The following is a 22,459-nucleotide window of genomic DNA, read 5'->3' as shown; positions in this document are numbered from 1 at the left end:
ACGCTATCTTATTTTCGGCCGGATAGATTCGTGCAACTTCTTAGTCTAATACCGATCCTAATCTTACTCTTATACTATCTAGTCTCAGGTTGTTTAACTAGTCTCTGCTAGGCTCAATAGATCTAGGGTATACTGGTTTATTGCGGCTGCTGAAGTGCTCGGGAGAGTCCAACTAATTTCTAAGTTAAATTCAAATCTCTCTGGTGCTGAAATTACAAGTAACTTCAGCACTTACAAATAAGTGGGTTGTTAGTTAGATGGATCATGATTGGTTAATATTAAATACTTTACATTGGTAAAACATTTAATTTATCCAATCATAAAATATAGTTTAGATCAGGTTCCACAAAGTTTGCTTCAGTACTCACCAAGAAAGTCCTCTCATATTTGAGCAAAAAGTCTAGTGGGTTGTGCCCGTTTTTGTTTTTCACAGTTTTACAATTTTAAATATAAGCTGCGTGTTTTTTTTGGTTGGGATACTAAAGCGCTATTTGAGAAATCGACAATTGGCTTAAACGAATTGGAGAACAAAACCAAAAATAAAACTAAATCAATTCTTTAAAATTGAAACAAAATTGGTCAAATTTTTAACAAAAGTCAAAGTTTAAGGAGAACGAAAACTGCAGCTTTAGTAATAATCTTTATTACAAAGTACCTGCAAAAGCCCATTTACTCTCTGTGAACACAAAATTTGCTTCAGTACTCACCAAGAAAGTCCTCTCATATTTGCTGAAGACCCAATTTCTAAGGAGACGTCTTCGAAACACATACTTTCTAGTGGTTCCACAACCTCCTATCAAAAAGTGTCGAAATCAGAAAGAACTCGGAAAAATGAAGATAACCGCTGGAAAATATCCGAAGCAACTGTTAGCAAAACTTCAACCTCTGATCAGAAGATTTTGAGTCAATCAGCAAACGATAGGCAAAACTCCAATATTCGAGAAGTGCCGAAACGGCTGATAGTGATCACGCCGCCGACTTACAACCGAGACACTCAAATTCCCGATCTGCTTAGGCTGAAGCAAACTCTCCAGCTGGTTCCAAACTGCGACTGGATTGTGGTAGAGGACGCAGCTGAAGTGAATCCACAAGTTTACAGTTATTTGAAGGATTATAATTCCGGGTAACATTAATTCACAAATTTGATTTTCAACTTTTCAACTTTCAAACTGTTTCAAATGAAGTTGTTAAAAGTAACAACATAGCACTCCTCAAAAAACTACCAAGTTGAACGCGCTTAAAATGCATGATTTAAGTTTAAAAAAAAACTTAAGCAGCTGAGATATCGGTTACCTTGGCTTGGACTACTGAATCGTCTTGAACTAATTCCTGTTTGATTTATTAAATAGGTATTATGAAAACGTTTTTTTTTCCTGATGAGATCTGTTTTTTTTTTATTTTTTTTTGAGACGCTTTTTCGAAAAAATCGCTTTCCCAAAAAACTACCCGTCAGATTCTCATAAAAGTGGTACCAATGGATTCAGTAGCGTTTCACCTACCTGCCTGCATGAAATTTAGGGCAATTTTTACCCTACCCCACCCCCTACGGTCTTAGAAAAAGCTTCACAACTCGGTACTTTTTTCACTTTTCCTCAAAAACTACCCGTCCAGATTTGGAATTAAGGGTTTAAGCGATAGACCAGGTTGTAGGAAACTCCCATGCCCAAGCGGCTGGTCCCTAATTTGCTTAGGGGAAGAGCTACAGACTTAGGAAAAGTCACTTTTTTGATTTTTTTGCCTATTTTTTCGGAAACTATCGATTTCCTCAAAAACTACCCATCCAGATTTGGAATTAAGGGTTTAATCGATAGCCCAGCTGGTAGGAAACTCCCCGCACAAGCAACTGGTCCTTAACTTGCCTAGGGGGAGAGCTATAGACTTAGGAAAAGTCACTTTTTTGACTTTTTTGGCCTTTTTTCAAATCTTTCCGATTTCCTCAAAAACTACCCGTCCAGATTTGGGATTAAGGGTTTAATCGATAGACCAGGTTGTAGGAACCCCCCATGCACAAGCGTCTGGTCCCTAATTTGCTTAGGGGAAGCGCTATAGACTTAAGAAAAGTCACTTTTTGATTTTTTTGCCTATTTTTTCGGAAATTATCGATTTCCTCAAAAACTACCCATCCAGATTTGGAATTAAGGGTTTAATCGATAGACCAGGTTGTAGGAAAATCCCCCGCACAAGCGGCTGGTCCTTAACTTGCCTAGGGGATGAGCTATAGACTTAGGAAAAGTCACTTTTTTGACTTTTTTGACCTTTTTTCAAATCTTTCCGATTTCCTCAAAAACTACCCGTCCAGATTTCAGATTAAGGGTTTAATCGATAAACCAGGTTGTAGGAACCCCCCATGCACAAGCGGCTGGTCCCTAATTTGCTTAGGGGAAGAGCTATAGACTTAGGAAAAGTCACTTTTTGATTTTTTTGCCTATTTTTTCGGAAATTATCGATTTCCTCAAAAACTACCCATCCAGATTTAGAATTAAGGGTTTAATCGATGGACCAGGTTATAGGAAACTCCTCCGCACAAGCGGCTGGTCCTTAACTTGCCTAGGGGAAGAGCTATAGACTTAGGAAAAGTCACTTTTTTTGCCTTCTTTCAAATCTTTCCGATTTCCTCAAAAACTACGTCCAGATTTGGAATTAAGGGTTTAATCGATAGACCAGGTTGTAGGAACCCCCCATGCACAAGCGGCTGGTCCCTAATTTGCTAAGGGGAAGAGCTATAGACTTAGAAAAAAAACACTTTTTTTTTGCCTATTTTTTTCGGAAATTTTCGATTTCCTCAAAAACTACCCATCCAGATTTGGGATTAAGGGTTTAATCGATAGACCAGGTTGTAGGATACTCCCATGCACAAGCGGCTGGTCCCTAATTTGCTTAGGGGAAGAGCTATAGACTTAGGAAAAGTCATTTTTTTGACTTTTTTGGCCTTTTTTCAAATCTTTCCGATTTCCTCAAAAACTACCCGTCCAGATTTGGGATTAAGGGTTTAATCGATAGACCAGGTTGTAGGAACCCCCCATGCACAAGCGGCTGGTCCCTAATTTGCTTAGGGGAAGAGCTATAGACTTAGGAAAAGTCACTTTTTTGATTTTTTTTGCCTATTTTTTCGGAAATTATCGATTTCCTCAAAAACTACCCATCCAGATTTGGAAGTAAGGGTTTAATCGATAGACCAGGTTGTAGGAAACTCCCCCGCACAAGCGGCTGGTCCTTAACTTGCCTAGGAAGAGCTATAGACTTAGGAAAAGTCACTTTTTTGACTTTTGGCTTTTTTCAAATCTTCCTCAAAAACTACCCGTTCCGATTCCCTCATGAAAACTTTTTACCAAAGCGTTACCAATGAAAGCATAAGCTTCTCTTTCTTTTTTTTTGCGTAGGAAGGGCGCTATCGACTTGAGAAACCTTAAATTTTAAAACAATTTTAAAAGAATCAATATTAAAATAATCAAACAGGTCTCTCCAGCTTTCAGCTGGGCCCCTAGTAAGTTATAGCAAGTTAGTGAATTAAGATGAGCGGAACATGGTGAAAAATAGAGATTGAATAATGTTTATAGAATAAATATGAACAAATCAATCCACAAGTTGGTTTGCACCTTGAAACTTTAGAAACTTAACATTAATTTATTAATGTCTGTTTTAGTGGCCAATATTATGTAGCTGTGAAATCCGACTCGAGATATTTGCTCCTTAAAGGACGCTCTCAACGCAACAAAGCCATCCGAATCCTTCGAGGCCTCTACGAAGCACACAATGGAACACATCAATCGAACCCATATAGAGACTCAGTCGTGTATTTCGCAGATGATGACAATACCTACGATTCGCAGTTTCTAGAGTTGTTGAAGGAGACCAAAAAGATATCGCTGTTCAACGTTGATTTTCTCAGCAACGGATCGTACGGAGGGCCGATTGTTGAAAACGAAAAAGTTAATCAAAAGACCAAATTATAAACCACTGAACAGGCGCAAATTTAAAATTGGTCGATATTTTTAAATCAGCGCCACATGAGAAAAGCTGGCCAAAAATGTCATTTTTGAACCCTTTGACCCAACCCTTTTTGTGTTATGACCAAAAAAGTTGGCCAAAAATGTCATTTTTGAACCCTTTGACCCAACCCTTTTTGTGTTATGACCAAAAAAGCATTTAGAAAGTTACAAATTAACAACACCTAGACGTTATGAGTTTCTCCAAAAATCAAAATTTTAGCGTTGCAAAGCTCCATAAAGTTAATCACGAAGTAAGGGGAACTTAAGAAACAACCACGAAGTTAATCATAACAGATCATCAAACTAAAAAATTAACTTTCCACTACTTGTTTAGATTGTGGGCTTCCAGATTTCGTGGTACGGAGGTAGGAAGTTCCCCGTGGATATGGCTGGTTTCGCAATCAACGTCGACTTCATGAGCAGCAAAAACTTCCCTACATTTCCTATTTCCTGGAAGGTACACAATAAAAATATATCAAAGTTATGAGCGTTGTTTGCAATCAAAAGATAGTTAGACTGAAAATATGACTATTCAGCAGAGCTTTCTAGGGCTGAAAAAATTTTCTCTGTTTTCTCAGCTTCTCTGAATTGTAATGTGTTGTTTTTTGGTTTGCAATTCTGGTAATTGTTAGGTCATTTTTTCTAAATAAATTTCAGGGCTACATGGAATCCTTCTATTTGGCGTCTTTCGGTCTTCCCGCGAGTCAAATGCAGTTCTTCAAAGGTTTGTTCTTTTAAATGCTCAACAGTTCATTGAAAAACTTTATGTAAAAGTGATGTTTAAGCAGGGGCGGATTTAGGTTTTTCTCGAGGAGGGGGGGGGGGGGGGGGGGGGATAAATGTTCGAAAATTTTGACGTCCTTTTTTTTAGGTCGACCAAATTGATTTTCCGAGCTCTGCTAAATCACTAAAAAGACGCTGTTTTGGCTACATTTTCTGCGCCGCAGGCAAGTTTTTGAAAGAACAGGTCAAAAAGCTTAAGTGAAGAAAAAATCTATTTTTGAACCGGCTTTCGTGAGGAAAACAACGGAATATTTGTGCTCGGGGTGAGTTTTTTTTTCTTCAGACAAATGTTGACAATTTTTTTTGAATGTTATTCGATGCTATTGAGCTTGAATAAATGATTTGAATAAATTTGAAAAGACTTTTTACCTGTGATCATTTTTAACCAAAATTATGAGGGTTTAACGATGTCGACGGAATTTTTTAAATGTTATTCGATGCTATTGAGCTTGAATAAATGATTTGAATAAATTTGAAAAAACTTTTTACCTGTGATCATTTTTAACCAAGATTATGGGGGCTTAACGATTACCATTTTGGCCAACTTGGGACAATTAACGCGCGATATATATCGCGCTGATAAACGCGTAAGCGGAAACTTAATCCGTCTTAGAAATCGTTTCAAATTGGTTCAAGGAGCTTATATGCCATAATTGTTTGTTAATATGAGCAAAATCTATCCCTTTGTACTTAATATTCGGGGGATGTTTTTACAAAAAAAAATCTCAAACAAAAAAAAGTAATATAATATTTTTTTCATTTAAATTGTTTGTGTTTTTACTGCTCCAAAGACCTTGAAAGGCAGTCGGAACAATCAGGACTTTTCCATGATTCGGGCAGTCTTGTTACAACTTTGTTGAATAATGGGATGGGATTGGAATCGATTATAATCGATTTCTACACAGACTTTCTTCTAGTAAAAACATGAGTGTTCAAAGACTGAAACCAATCATAAGGGGTTTCCTACTGTTCAGAATAGTCTACAAAATGGCTTCTTCACGGTTTTAAGTCAGATTTTTCACGGTTTTAAATCTATAAAAAATCTGTACAAAATCTGTGTGAAATCGATTATAATCGATTGTCATGCATTTAGTAGTATAGTAAAAGTGGCTAAGAAAATGACCACCTTTAACCCCCCTTTTTTTCAATATGCCGTTGCACTGACCACTTTTAACCCCAAAGGGGTTAAATCTCCTACTGTTTCGGGCACACTAGTTTTAAGGGGGGTTAGAATTGGTAGTTTTTCAGCCTCTTTATGGAAACGGGAATGGAATTAAATTTTGGTTGGTGCATGTTTTCCCTTCTAAAGTTTGGGGGTATTGGTTTGTAAAATGACGCTATATACCTATTATATGCAACCAATTGAACCTAATGCAACCAAACTATATGGTATATAGGAAAGTACAAGATTTTGGAAGCGTAGCTTAACTGTTAGCTGCGGTGAACGATTTCCTTCAAAAATGCATGTTTTATTGCTGAATCTCGAAGGAAGGAAATTTCGTCAAGTGCGGCCGCTGCCACCTCTATTTAGGCAAAAATGAATGATCATTTTGAACAAAATCAGAATGACTTACCCGAAAGCTGATGTTGCCGAAATGCATAATAATCATAATCAAAATAAGATAAGTAAAGGGGGTGGTGAAGAAGGGGATTCAAAAAAAAACATAATTTGACTAAAAAAACATCTTCTTTATAAGAAGAGGTCTGAATAAATGGACACCGCTGGGCTTTCCATTAGCCCCAGCAGATCAACAGCCCTGAAACCAATCCAACCCCCGAGGGCGACTACGTCCCTGAGTTGCTCTAAGAAAATTTCCCACCCAGGCGATCCAGGGACAATAGGCCGGGAAATGGGTTTCCCCTTGACCCACTGGCGCCAGAGCTCCTTTACCACTAACACCTCAGGATCGGGCCTAACCTGAAAAATAATATGTACCTTCACAATGGAGATATTGAGGAGTACTAGACCGCCAAAAGGGACGATGACGGTTTCTTGGTATGAAGGTATCTAAAACAAGCAAGTTAACATTTTAAATCACATGAAATTGTTCGTCAAATAAAAACTTTTGGAACAGCGTATTTCGGAAGGTGATAATTGTTAAACTTTCCCTAATTTATTCCCGATTTTAAATATGTTTATCCCGAAAACACAGACAGAAGAAACAAAAACTTGTAAAAACGATTAATTTGTCGAAAGCTACTTCTGAAAAGTTATTTGACTTCTTGTTCGACTTTGACACTACTCTGATTGAAAGAAACAAAAACCCTTATTGAAAATTTAGGTTATTGTTTACGAAAATGTTAAGAATATATGAAAAAAGGCTGATGGTCCAATTAAATGTAAATCATCGAGTTGTAGTTATCAGCTAATGGTATCTAACAAGTTACTTATTTTCACTGTTTTGAAACAATAAAAAATTGAATTTGGAAAAACGTAGAGTTACCTCAACAAACTTGGAAATCTTTCATGAGATTTATTTGACTGTGAAAGAAACCTATCCGGAAAATTCTGACCTTCGAAATCACTTTCTGGCTGCATGTTCTCTGTTTTTCTTTCCAGTGAAATTGATTTAAATTATGACGTAGCTATTGAACTTAAACCATATGGAGGTCTTATTGGCATAGAAAACTCTTCTTTGGACAAATATTTAAAAGGTTTAAAAATATAACGTCTGCAAGCAATTTTACATGACGCTGCAGGTTTTGTTGAGGAAGTGTAACAGCAGTCTGATTGGTCATTTGTGCGGTATTACTTTCTGTTTACTCGTCAAACTAATCAAACCAGAACTCTAACAAATATTACAATGTTGAGCGAACGATCAGTCGTGATAGATTTGTAAGGATTTCGCTTTAAAAAAGTACCTTTATAGTTAGAGAATCAGCTCTTACGACTTCTGATTATTGCGACTCTCTCATTTTTCTACCATCAGTCCCATTCAACTCACTATCAAAAGCTGAACAAAAAGCGTACAACTAGTTAATACATTACTGGCACAGAATTCACTGGGAAAGCGGAAATTATTTTATATAAACCTAAATCAGATTTTTCAAAACTTTGTTTTGACAAATCCTAACGCTGTATTTTACGCCAAAGGAAAAGAGAAGGCTGAACTCCTTGCAAAGTACTTGGATCGAGAAGTAAGGAAAGAATTATCCATCTTGCAATAAACATTTACCTAATTACAACTCCAGGAATCACTGCACCCTGAAAAAATCGAAGGTTTTTTTGAGTGGCTGACAAATGAGCAACAACGAAAGACTAGCAAAAGCGGAGGCGTACCTACCTCCAAATTTAGTGTTCTTGGCTTGGACGACACCAGAGAGTGATATCAAAATAACTTTGACCAGAACAGAACAAAGCGATTGCCGAGGTGAAGTTGTGCAGCGAAAAGAACAATTTACTCTTTCAGGAGACGAATTGAATATTTTACGAATTTTTTTTCCCTGTGATTGACCAATTCATCTATTTTCAACGACACAAGAATCGTCAAATTGTTAGCCAACAAACGAGGAGTATGTCTTTCCAGGCTAGTCTTAGTGCCCAAACGTCAACCCGGAATTCAAATGGATCTTTAAAGCAGTGACCTACCTGAGGAAATTCAGAAACTAGAAAGAGAGAACTCTGTAAAGCAATTTGTATTTCATGCATAAACTGAATATAGGCCAGCCAAGTATGTTGTGGAAAAGCATGGCAGGACAATGTCATAACTAATGACTTTTCAAGTTATACTCGATAAGAGATTTTTATTGTTCTGAAGTATAGATAGAACATTTTTTCTGACAAAAACACATTTTTCCTTTCTCATTAAGAAACTAGTGTTGTAGATAGAGAGTCAGAAAGAACCAGGTAGAGAGAAAATTAAACTGAACAGCCGAATGTCTGAACTAGCAATTGATGAGCCTGATGCGACTATAACTATCGATTTTGCTTGTCATTAAACAAACACTGAGCGAAATTCTTGGAATTTTTGTATTAATGTTACGGTCCCCAGATCAGAAGTAGTTTTTATGTCTCAAATGGTTTTTTTTTTCATTTTAGTTACTTTTTGTAATTATAAACTTTCTTGGACGCAAATAAATTGTGAATAAATGTCAGTTTGGTTTTCAATATTGTCTGGTTTAGTTGGGTACGTGCTACCAAACCCAAGGATATGAATAAAAGTATTGATACGTCGAACAATCTGTTAATGGTAGTTATAGGACCGTCAAGATCCGCAAAAACAGAGTTGAGTTTCAAGCTATCGACACGAAGAACATTTTATCCCAGATTTGAAAGAGTGTTAATTTTTTACAAAGGTATTCAACCTGTAGTTATGGATGAGTTAAACTCTCGCAGAATTCATATTGAATTTGTAAAGTTCGATGGATTCGATGGTTTGAGAAACATTTACAACATTCTGTTAGTGATTGATGACTCATGCAAAGAAATATGCAATGGTAAATACTTCGTTAAACTAGCAACAGCAGGAAGACACAGGGGCTTAGATGTTATTCCAACATACTTTATTCCAACAAATCCGTTGGTCACGAACTAGTGATTTAAACTCATCTCACATTATTTTGTTCAAATCACCTCTTGATATTCAGCAACTTGATCACCTCGGATGGCTGCTTATTACACCTAAATGCTTATGACAATCGTTTGAAGTGCCCAGATTTAGATCCCCGACATCCTACTGTCTCAGATACTGTTCAAACATAATACCACCTGGTCTGTCAATTTTCCCTTTACCATTAAATAAAGCAGAAGTGACACCCAGCACAAATGAACGCGAAAAATCTATTTATTCTACATGGTACAGTAGAACCCAACTCAACTACGAGGCTTCATTAGAAAAAAAAGATCAAATAGTCAAATAAAATCAGTTGTTTGTTAAGGCTTGCTCAATGAAGTCAACGGTAATGTGCCTGTCAGTATCCCAAGCTTCAATAAATTTGAAAAAGCTGAAAGGTTTAATCAATCCAAAAACGATTCTTGAAAAAAACTAGCTATTATACTGAGCAAACAAGGATTTTATCTAATCAGACATATACTTTATTTTTGCTTGAAGTATTTGACAGCATAGAAATGGCAGCAGAAAAATTTGTTCTAATTCCAAAGCATACGTATATCAGAGATCAACCACATACAGCACAGATTTTGCTTGACAACCCCATCAAACACAAGAAAACGCAACTATCACATTTGAACAGTTTGAGACCACTAAATGAATCAGCAAGAACAACAACAATATCATCAACAACAGCATCAGCTACTGATACGACAGTCAGACCCCCAACGCCTGAACCACCTATCGTTTCCAAAGCAGAAAACAATCCACAAAAACAAGCTCTCCTTCTCACTTCGCAAGATGATGATGATGGTGATGAAGGAAACGAGATGATAAAAAATGCTGCGCTTAGTGAGACATTATCCACTAAACGTATACTGTTACAATTACAGCTCATGGACGAACACAAACTTAAGCGAGCAAAAAAAAGTTCTTGAAAATACTAAAAAGTCAGAGCGAGTCAAAATAAATAAAGATAAGTAAATGTACGTTGAAAAAGTGCCAACCGGTCATAAAGAATCATTTTTTTTGTATAAGATACAATTACAAACTAAAAAGCTTTACAACCCTGCTTTTATATTGATTTTGAGGTCACTCAAATTTGATGAACAGTTGGTTATGAACAAGTATGCCAAAGTCGCGGTTCAGTCAACGAATACGGAACAAGTTCAACAGAAGCAAAGAAGCAGAGGTTCCAAAAATTCCCCTTCATCATCTACAGCCATCCTTTCTCTCGAGAAACCGTCGTCAACAAGTTCCAGCTCAAAAAGCAGTAAAAGACGCAAAATGAGACCGAATGTTGCAGACAGTGAAAGAGAACGGGCAGCGCAAAAAAAAACTAGAAGAAGGAGCAGCAGAAGAAGAAGACTCCGAACCGTACGAAACGCCCCATAACGATTCAGATTCTGCAATGACAGAGAAGACGAAGACAAAAAAATGGCAAGATTACACCAGCTGAAGAAAAACTATTGAAAAGTAAAGGTCCAGCGTTGTGTGGCAGTGTACAGAATTTAAAAGAGGAATAAAAAAGTTACGAAGTAAAGTGAAACATTTTTTTACATACAGAGCCAGCATATACAAAATCCCTAACCCTAAGGCGATAGTTTAAGACATAGACGAAATATGGTCAATTGACCTGGCGTATGTTGATAAATTTGCAGATTACAACAAAAACATTAAATATCTTATGGTTGCAGTGGATTGCATGTGCCGCTTACTACGTGTACAACCATTGAAATCAAAGTATGCCACCTCAACTGCGAAAGCATTCAAACAAATGATAAAAACAAAACAGCCAAAAAAAAGTCTGGGTAGATAAAGGTACAAAGATCAAGGGGTCATTCAAAACTTTATGTGAGGAAAAGGGCATCGAAGCATATACAACAGAGAGTGAAAAAAATATCCGCGTTCGCGGAGAGAAACATTCGATCACAAAAGGGGTTGATTTATAAGTACTTGGACGACAAATGGACCTCTCATACATCGATAAGCTTCACGATTTTGTCAGCACAATTAACTCGAGAAGAAACCGCGTTACCAAAATAGCCCCGAATGAAGTTACCAAAAGGACGTTCTACGTCTCATTTCATTAAGAGTGGAACAATCGCAGAAACTAGGACGCCGACCAAAGCTCTACGTTGGTGATTTGTTTAGAACAACGAAAATTGACCTTCCTTTTCGAAAAGGATACAAACAATCATTCACTGACGAAGTTTTTGAAATCTTTGACATCCCAACAAGAAACCCACCTAGTTATAACCTCATCGACGCTGATAAGGAACCAATAGAGGGTACGTTTAGGAGCCTGAACTAATCAGATTATTGTAAAAGGAAGGAAGGATCAAATAAACAATGTCTGACAACATAAGAAGCAAAAAAGATTCATTTACCATAACACTGGTGTCATCAGCCTCAATGAACATTTTCAATAACAACTCGCTTGCGAGCTTTAAAAATCTCCTTAGCGAAAATATCGATCTACAAGGTGAATGGAGAGTTGCATTGACAGAAATAACGTTTCCCACTCATATTAACAATGTTACGGACACCAAACTAGTGTACTACAAAAAAGACAAAGTTAAAGCGAGCTTTAAAATGTCAAAATCTAAAGAAATTCAAACCAAATGATGGAGAGAAAACAGAAACAATAAAGGGTGATTATGACGAAATCGGGAAAATATTCAACGAAATCAATCGGAAGGTTGATCTTGATAATATCAGTTATAGCATCGACCACATTACCAAACATTTTTCAGTGTGGATGCATTATTGGGAAGGCATTACCTTTGAGAGTCCTCAAATTCCTAATATTTTAGGTTTCAAAGGTATAAGAGATGGAACGGGCTACCATATCGGCTACAAAGAATCCAGTCAAATCCATATCACTCATATCAAATCACAAAACCTCATCTTCGAATACCCTGTTGATATCTCTGCTGGAACCCAAAAGATGTTTAATTACTTGGACATAAATCATTATCAGATTGTGGGTGACACCAAAGCACCGTTGCTTAGATTCATTGATACTAATCGACGTGTGAAAAACGGTTACGCTTGCAGCATTGAACCAAATCAAAGCAAAGTTTTTAGCAAACTAGATTAGAAAAAACCCCTCGTGAATATCATCCAGAGCGTTGCGGTAAACCTACGAACTGAAACTGATAGACTTGTACCATTTGCTGAAGGAGGAGGAAAAGTTGTTTTGAGTTTAAATTTTTAAAAGTTTTCTGATTAAGGTTATGGATGCGTACTATCATAATCAAGCCACCATGCCTCACTTCTCGTGACATTACAGACAGCGGGTTAGTGGCTTCGGTGCTCTGGCTATGGGTATTGGACGACGAGTAGCACTTCCGTTAGCTTGAAAACTTATAGTACCAGCAGCAAAACGTATTGGAAAAGAATAACTTGTTCAAACAGCACCCGGAATAATAGATATAGCAACCAGGAAGAAAACGCCGAGACAAGTCTTGAAAAACACAGTAAAAAACACAATAAAAAAAAAGTTGGAGCTGGACGCAGCAAGTCGCGTATGAGCAGAAAACGAAAGAAAACAACAACAACAGAGAGAAAAACAAAAATTCTCATTCCAAAGAAACGAACTCCACTGAGAAGTCGCTCCAATTTTTTCACCAAGATACGAAAGGATTTCTAATTTATTACCAACTGAAGCAACTCACAGCTCATTAGATTTATTTGAAAAGCCTCCTCTACACGTTACATTTTAAAATGCGTTCACTCAAAAAATTGTTCCATCTTATTCACATGATGGTCCCATGTTCGAATTTGAAGTTTTAAGAGATAGAAACAGCTTTATTGATCTTCAAAGAACTCGCTTGCAGATTGTAGCACGCATTGTTTAAAACAATGGTAATGTAATGCGAACTCATGCTACAGAGGCAGGGCAATGAGACACCCCATATTTGGTTAAAACTCCACTTTTCAATTTAATTTTCGAATGCACCATGTCCCTGAATGGAGAAAAAATTTCAACAACTAATGCCAAATTTGCCCATAAGAGTTTCATTGAGACAAAATTTTCACACGGTAATGATGCAAAGAAACATGGCTTGCTTGTCAAGGCTATTATCATGAAAATAATCCATCAGGTAATGATGGTGCTAATGGGCGGATGAAGATGTCGCAGCATCAAGTGAATTCCGTTTAATTGGTTAAATTGCTTGTGATTTCTTATCATGTGACAAACATCTAATCAGCGGTGTTACAATGAGACTTTCTGTGAGACGATCTCCTAATGACTTTGTTATTATGTCCGAGCAACCTAATAAACATTACCAAGTCTAAATGACTGAGGCTAACCTATATGTTCGCAAAATAACAGTAACAGATTTTGTACTATCATCGACAGAAAAAACTCTGTTGAAAACACCCGCAATATACAAGTATTTTGAATTTTTACCAAGAACTTTCTTGGCCACAACTGGTGTGCAAAGTTGACGACAAGAAGACTTTTTTCCCAAAGAGCCAGTTCGTCGAATAATTTTGGCATTGAGTTCGAATACAGCATAACTGGGTACTAACCGAACAAACCTGTTTCATTATCAAAAGTTTCAGCTGAATGACATCATTGTTTACCGAAACGGCTTACCCATTGCAGGAACACACTATAACACATTGGAAGCTCTAGACTTTGTTTTTAACAATAGTCATGGAATCAGTTTAGCTAATTATCACAATCATTATGTTATGGCATTTGATCTCAAATTTACTAAGGAGGCTTCACTTGATTTTCTTCATCCTGAATTGACCAATTGCACTATTTCAGTAGAACTGAAGTTTGATGCACCGCTGGGTGAAAAAGCAGACTTATTTTTAAAGGGAGAGCGTGCATCAACAGTGTATGAGCGTTTCGATAGAAAAAAGCTAAAAATCACTCCAATGAATTGAAACGGAAAAAAAATGGATAATTTGCAGATTAATGAGCTTAATAACATCAATGCAAGCATTTTAAACATCAATTTTGCGGCATGCAAGCATTTTAAACATCGATTTTGCGGCATTTTTCCCGAGAACTTAGCAGTTAATACAATATTTAAACGCGACAATACTTTCATCATAGTGAATGCATCAAACTCAGATCAGCCAGGAACTCATTGGTTACTGTTTGCTCAAGCTGGTGGTCAAATGTTTTTTGCAGATGCTCTTGGACGAAGCCTACACAACTATCCTCATGTATACAAAAATATGAGACGTTCTTTCCATGAGGGAAAATAATAACTGATGAATAAGCCAATTCAATCAGCTAACTCGGTCTTGTGCGGACTTTATTTTGTTTTTGTTGCTCATGTTATAATTTCATCAAAATTTCCTATAGGTTTTAAAGTTAACGACCATGACATGATGCGTTTTGCTAAGCATATGATGTTATAACTTTGTGATACTGATGCATTTCTGTAATGATTTATAGTTGATATTTTAAAACATGTTTTATGGTTGCTAGAACAAATATCTCTGGAACTATCTCAGGTTTCACAAATATGTCTCAGAAATTGAAACGTTTCTCCATTATAAATTTAACAAACAAAGTATTTGAATCAATCCCAGATTTATGGTAATTGGCTAAATCTTAGACCACCAGCAAAAAAAAAACTAAAAATAGTAGGTCAAACTAAATCTACTCCCTATTTTTATTCAACCTCTCAAAATCAAACAATACAAAAATTTGAACGATGGTAAATCCACTGCAAATCAATTCAATGCATTGTCTTGAAAGAACTTTATTATACCAAACTTATACCAGAGATTCTATCGTAGGGGTTCAACAGGAACGGAAAATGCGTCATCGAAAAGCAAGTCCTTTGAACGATCTTGATCCAGGAAGCAGAGAATTCGATGAAAGGGTCACTGAAAACCACATGATGTTACCCAATTATTTGCTAGATAAAATTGATATTCTCATACAAAGCAGAAAACAGGTCTACGAGAGTTGTTGTGTGACTGAATCATATCCTGCGCTGGAGCGCACAGATATTCAAGACCCTACTTGCATTGATCGTTCACCGAGAAAAATACTGTTTGACTACGATTGCCAATCGATCCCCTTCTACAAAAATCAATCAAGAAGGACCTATTAGAGATTTAGCAGAGCGAGAATCCTACTGGAATATTGAGTCGATTGAATCACCAGAATCAACAGAAAAGAAAGATGAGGAACAGCAGACGCCCAAAACCCCAATGAAACCGGGGTTTCAATCACTCAACAACAGCAGCAGCACACGTCTTCTGCTTCTTCTTCCAGCAGTCAAAGTCCCACTGCACATTCCTTAGTAACTGAGACGCCACCTATCAATGCTCGCTATGCGCCGAACAAACGCAAACTGCAATTTAGAGATCTCTGAAAACTCAAAAAAACTTTGTTTCCACCGGGAGTGCACCAGTTTGGAGGTTTATTATTTAGTTTGATAAGTTTTTTAAAATCATTGAGGCTAAATCTTTGTTTATGTTTTGTTTCTGATTTTTTTCTAATTTAAAATTTGCTTGGTAATTTTTTCAGAAATCTTTGAAAGAATAAAACTAAACAAAAAAAATGAATTTAGAATTTTTACTGATTTTTCAAAAAAAAAAATTAGGAGTCTCAAAATTTTGCTTAAAAACAGTTTTTGGTGTCAAAAATTATCCTCTGGTTTCGACCAGTAGTAAGTTACCAACGTAGCTAATGAACGTTTGCCTGTATATGCAATACTTAACAGGTTATTTTTGTTCAAAACCGAAACCAGAAAAAAATATCCAAAATTTTTTTTTTTTTTGGTCAAAAACTGTCAAAAAATGATTTCTTGAACTGCAACTTTGTCTCATACTGTTGCTATAATGGTATTGCGGCTGATGAAACGCAGTGCCTTGATACATAGCTTTTTGAAATTTATTTTTTGTGATAATCGAAATTCGTTGAAAATCATCGTTGGCTAAGTTTCGTTCACTATGAAGGCCTGCTCAGAATAGAATGAAACCAATTTTTTTAGACTCGTAGCCACCATTTTCGAGTCTAGGCGGCCACGTTTCAAAAGAAATTTGATGGTTTTTGAAAGGACTGCAAATCCACTGAGCCAATGGTCCTCAACACTCTGCAGTGGAAACCATCTAAAAATAAAAGCCGAAACACTGCAAAGGACCCAACAGATACCTGAATCAGTGAACATAATCGCTGAATGAATTTAACAAAAACAAAAAAACTTAAAAAATTCAACTTGACCTGTTTGGTTTTTCAAATTTTCAGAAGTTAGACATGAAAAATTCCCAGAATTCAATTTTTGAAAAAAGTTTGATATGAAGCTTTATCACTTCTATGACGTTCATCAATTCGGTTTTTTTAATTAGCTTGAGCGATTAATCAAAACTATCAAATTTATCAATTATAACCACATAACACACAATAATTTCCAATTTAATCAAAAGTTTTGATTTCAGATTTGATCATTTTTTTTTAATTCTTTGACAAAACCACCTATCATTTACAGTAGCGCCTTTCATTGATCACCTGGGAATCGCTCCCTTCCATTCCTAGTCTGAGCTATTTTTACAGCTCAACTGATGATTAACTACAATCGATTTAAGGCTTTTGTTTCATTCTACCGGGCTTAAGTCTACTCGGGTGAGGTCTTTTTGAATTGAGTGCCGATGAATTGTTTGAAGCTACAAAACTTGTTTAGGAACTTCTTGGTTAACTCAGAAAAATTGCTTGATTTATGAGACTATTCATAGGTTTTTTCAAAAATGAGCTGAAGTTGTTTTCTTTGATGTAATTGTGTGCAATTTGGGTGCACCTTCCCGAATTTATTATTCTAAGCTCTAACTTAGGAAACCACTCCTAGTTTGGCAATTAAGCAAAGGATAGAAAAAGTTTGAAAATCTAAACAGCTTTCATCGCAGTGGAAAACAAATGGGAAATCACTTACACTCTTTTGACTTGTAAAACAGTATCTGCTTTATTTGAACCTAGCTTTCAGAAATATCAAAATTCTCAGCAAAAACCTCGCAATGTCTACAAAATTCATACCCTGTAATCTCTGCCAAAAAACTGAGCTACCGGCGAAGCCTCAAAAAACATCTAATGGCTGTTCACAAGATTGATCCTGTCAAAACCGACTACATCTGTGGTCACTGTGAACTGGAGGATAAGTCACTTCGTGTCATTTGGGAACATGTGGTGGAGCGTCACAGAACAATCGATGAATCGGAAGAAAGAAAAGTTTGTCTCTACGACATGAATGTGTTCCAAAATGATCGCGCGCATAATGCGCATATGCGAAACGAACACGACCTGCCAGCATGGAATGTGCGTCGAGAAATCCTCACTTCTATACAGCCTGAGACAGATTTTGATGGAGCAGTCAGCACATACGATATAGTGCCCATGGAAACCGAAGTGGACTTACTAGCGCTATTCGTGACTAAGAGAGACAATATCGAAGAACTGATACATCAAAATACTATGTATGAGTCTCAGAAAGCTCAATTTTCTGCAGAAGTAACTCTTGAAAATGAAAATACAGATGACACAGAAGAAGTAATAACCATCTTCCCCAAATGCAAAATGGTTGCTGTAGACGTTCAAGGATGGACCCAGGACCAATTCTTTGATTGCGTAGACCAAATATTGTCTACTGTTCATCATGGTATCTTCTCATGGTAGCGGCTGGAGAATCCGCAGGATTGATAAGATTGTCCTAAGAAAGGTGAAGTCTGCACCGATCAGGGGTTCATCGTACTTGACACTACCAGCCGATCTTCTGAAACACAAACGCTTCTTGTTGATTATTCGCAATTATGAAGACGATAGATGCTTTGAGTACTGCTTCGTTGCTAAGTATCATCGGCAGAACAATATCATGCTTACTCTTCGTATGATGCAGAGTAAAGAGGAGGAGAAAGCGAGCTTCTTTGATTATCGCAGAAACTCAAGAGCGCACGAGCCAACTGGTGATTTTGTCTACCCAATGGGACTACCGGCTATGGGACGCTTCGAAATTCTGAATGAAGTGCAAGTGCATGTCTTCAGGTTAGATGCAGTTTTAATCAGTACTTTTTTTTAATTGGTGTGAACCTGTATCTAAAAAGCAGAACAAATGGTTGGCTGCACATTCGTTGAAGAATTATTATTATTATGACATTATAAAAATAGTATGAAATTATCAATCAACATTTTTCTCTAGGTACAATGAAAAGACTTGAGAGTGTCAAAATATCAGTCTAATATGCTTCTAAACGATATGCGCACGCACTGCTACGTCGTGATAAAATACTTGAACAAGTTAGTGAGCAAACTGCAAAAAAAAGAAAACTCAGATCGAGAAACATGCTGTGCCGAAACTTTTCCACCGGTGTTCATCTGAGGAGCGACTTGAGCGCCACCAGTTAATCTGCATAGGGAACGAACCAGCAATCCTTAGCATGCCAAATGTTGACAATAGCAGTGTACACTTCAAAAACATTGGTGTCGGAAGCTATAGTCCATTCGCAGTTTACTTTGATTTGGAGTCTGTGCTGGAGCCTACCTGCTCGAGCACAACCGTAATTGAAAAACACAAACCCCGCAATTTTTGCCGTGTAGTTGTGGAAGCTGGAAACCCAAAACCGGCGTTTTTTGCTCACTTCATCGAGGAGCGAACGCGATGACTAAATTCGTTCGAATGCTGGAAGTAATGGCGCGTGATTTTCATAATAAAAAGCGACGACACATGAACTGCCTCGAAAGCACCACTATTGACATTGAAGACAGTGACAACCGCTGGATTTGCGAAGAAGAATTCTCGGAAACCTACGCGAAAGTAATGGACCATAATCATTTTGATGGATCACTCCTCGGATGGGTTCACAACAGATACAACTTCCTGAGACGTACTATACAATTCACCCCTGTCTTTGCTCACAATCTCCAGAATTTTTATTCGCACCATTTACTGAAGAGTCTGCAAGATACTAATACCAGAAACGCCTCTAGGTCATTCCACTCGATAACGAAAAATTTTTTTCACTTACAATGAAAGTGTGGATTAGATCGTACTTTAACGAAAAAGGAAGGAAACGTCCGTAATGTGTACGAAGAAATCCGTTTTGTGGACAGTTGTAAATTTATGAACAGCTCACTAGATGAGCTGGCTGGGATCCCACCCGTGGAAAAGTTCATTTGTCTCAATAACCACTTTGCGAGCCGACCGGAAGAAGATAAAGCATTGATTCGACAAAAAGGTTTCCCTCACTCGTATGGTGACAGCCATGCAAGATACACAGAAGATTGACTACCCGCACGGGACAAGTGGACCAACATGCTGCCACGAGGTGCTGTTAGTGTCAGTGAAAAAGAATACTAACATGCATGGTTAGTGTACACTCGTTTCGGTTGTCAGACTTTGGGCGAATACAGCGATTTGTATCTAACGACTGATACCTTGATTCTTCCATGCGTTTTTGAAGAGTTTAGACGAGTGTGTTATGAAGCATATAGGCTAGATTATGCTCAAAATTTCACGGTTAGGAATCTCTCTGGGGTTGCATTTTTGCGAACATGCAAGGCTGACTTCCATTTACTCACTGAAAGGGAGCACTTGGATATGGCAGAAAACCTGATCAGGGGGGGGGGGGGGGGGGGCATTGCCAGTGTGTTCGAAAAACGACTTGTTTCTGCAAACAATAAGTTTGTGAAAAACTGCGACCCTAAACAGCCTAACACTTTCCTCATCATGATAGACGCGAACAATTTATATGGCGGGATTATGGAGAAATTTCCTCTTGCACCTAACTCATTTGAGTTTAATGACCAAGTAACTATAGCCGAAAATCTCAACACGAGCAGAGAATCCGAAATTGGATAAATTTTGGACGTTGATCTTTTATACCCCGATCATTTACACGATGCACATTCTGATTACCCACTCGCCCCAACAAAAAAAATTGTGTCCAAAATTTGGCTCAGTGAGCTTCAATTGGACATGTTGAAAAAATGAACCTTTCGGATAAAGTGGGCAGTACGCCAAAGCTCATACAAAACTTCTTTCCAAAGAAAAACTATACTGTGCACTACCTAACACTTCAGCTCTACGTCAAACTTGGTTTGAAAATTGGAAAAGTAAATCGAATACTGCAGTTTAGACAAGAAAATATTATTGCAACATATGTTCAATTGAACACTGAGCTCCAAAAAAAACCTACAACCAAGTTTGATCAAAATTTTTTCAAGCAAATTATAAATAGTGCGTTTGGAAAATTCTGCGAATCAAAAAGGAATCAACTTATTGTAGATCTTGTTCGCAATGCCAAAGAACCGCAAAATTTATCAAGGAAAAAAAAGTTAGCAGTGTAAACATTATTGACCAACACTTGGTATCTGTAACCTCAAAACCTGTGAACATTAAATGGGATAAGCCCACAATTGTTGGTGCAACGATACTAGATTTGGCAAAATTTTACATGCTCCAGTTCCATTCTAACAAATCAAGAACAATTACGACGCAACTCGAGTTTTTTATATTCGGACACTGATTCGCTCCTGTATGAAATCTGCAGCAAAGATCTTCCTAATGAAATTGAGAAAACTTTGAACTGCGAAAACATTTTTAACTTTTCAAATCTTTAAGCCACCCACCCCCTCTATACCAACCAGAATCTGCGGGTTACCCTCAAATTCAAGGACGAGTTTGCTGGGGAGATCAAACAGGAGTACGTCGGACTAAATCCCAAACTGTACCTCCTTATTTCTTCCAGTAAGTTTCTTTTTTCTTTTAGTTTCCAATTACCATTTTAGAAAAGGGCAACAAAAACAAATCATAAGAGTACGTAGTGAGGAAGTGGGGGAAGGGAGGTATTTATGTGGAAAATGGAAAAAAATTGTTAAAAACTTAAAGTAAATCGATTGTATCATTGTTTCAGTCATGATTAAGAGAAGCGCCAACGGCGTTTCTAATTATACGAAAAGGAAACTAACCCATAATAAATACAAACAAAATTTCACTTACTGTTCGCTGCTCCGGCCAGAAAATGTTCGGATAAATTCATGTAATTACAATTTACAAACCATAATAACGAACAAAATTTCCCTGAGCGTGTTTGACAATAAACGCTATATACATGCAGACAGAGTAACTACTAGTCCTTTCGGATATAAGCGTTTGCGTGATGATATGTTCATAAGAGAAATCGGGTGCACCATAGACTGGGGCGAATACGACGTAGACGTGGTCCCCTTCCCGCAGATAACGGAAGGGAGGATTTCGCTGAAGCTGTAGAAGCGCAGGGGGGATATAACGTGGATCTTTTTACACCGCCAGATATGGGGTTTAATCAACCCACATACATTGTTCAAGAGCAAGAACAGGATTTGGGAGATTTCGACCAACTAAGTGGGCAAAGTGAGTCAGAACCAGTAGCTTACAACTGCCCCTAATTGGATATTGAGGCTCGAGAAGAAAACGAGCTGGAAGAAATTGGACCACTTAAACGGCGGTGCTTAAATCGACGTGCTATTATATTAGACGATTCTGACTAAGTTCTGATTATAAATGTAAATGATTACCTTTATAGTACTTTTTATTCAGGAAATAAAGCTTTTCAAAATTGTTCTTTTTGGATCGAAAAGTAAAATAATCAACTCTAACCATGAGGAGGGTATTCAAAACAACCACAACAAATTAAACTTACCAATATCACAGCATTTAATTTAATTCCATACGTGGTGATAAAGATTACAACATAATCCACAATATAACGCGCGCAGTAAACTTTGAACTGTCAAAGTCAAAGGGAAAACATGCACCAACCAAAACTTAATTACATTCTCGTTTCCATAAAGTGGCTGGAAAATTACGAATATTAATCCCCTTAAAACACGTGTGCTCGAAAATGTAGGAGCTTTAACCCCTTTAACTCCCACACCGAAAAAAGTGGGGGTTAAAAGTGGTCATTTTCCTAGCCACTTTTACTATACTACTCATTTTCTAAGGACCAAAAAACCGATTATATTGTCTGAAAGACATATTATAATGCCCATTGTTAATTGGTTGTTCTAAGTAAGTTATTGTCTAAGAAAATTGGTTTTTCTAGAAACGTGGTTCTTGAAAATTCAAAACAAAAATTACATCAAAATTAACGACACAAATCATCGATATGATCAGAAAAATGAATAAA

General features: G+C 37.2%; 1 protein-coding gene across 1 annotated transcript in view; it reads left to right on the top strand.

Moving 5' to 3' along the window:
• LOC134840083 (galactosylgalactosylxylosylprotein 3-beta-glucuronosyltransferase 3-like) overlaps positions 1-22,459 on the top strand; it is a 59,705-nt gene that overhangs the window by 19,209 nt on the left and 18,037 nt on the right. Inside the window, exons 2-5 of the mRNA XM_063855769.1 lie at positions 701-1,123; positions 3,644-3,929; positions 4,324-4,446; positions 4,647-4,713. Of these exons, the coding sequence (XP_063711839.1) occupies positions 701-1,123; positions 3,644-3,929; positions 4,324-4,446; positions 4,647-4,713 (899 nt within the window). The remainder of the gene's footprint in view (positions 1-700; positions 1,124-3,643; positions 3,930-4,323; positions 4,447-4,646; positions 4,714-22,459) is intronic.

The sequence above is a fragment of the Symsagittifera roscoffensis genome, chromosome 2 (assembly GCF_963678635.1).
Source record: "Symsagittifera roscoffensis chromosome 2, txSymRosc1.1, whole genome shotgun sequence".
Classification (NCBI taxonomy): domain Eukaryota; kingdom Metazoa; phylum Xenacoelomorpha; order Acoela; family Convolutidae; genus Symsagittifera; species Symsagittifera roscoffensis.
This window is presented reverse-complemented; position numbering and strand designations above follow the sequence as displayed.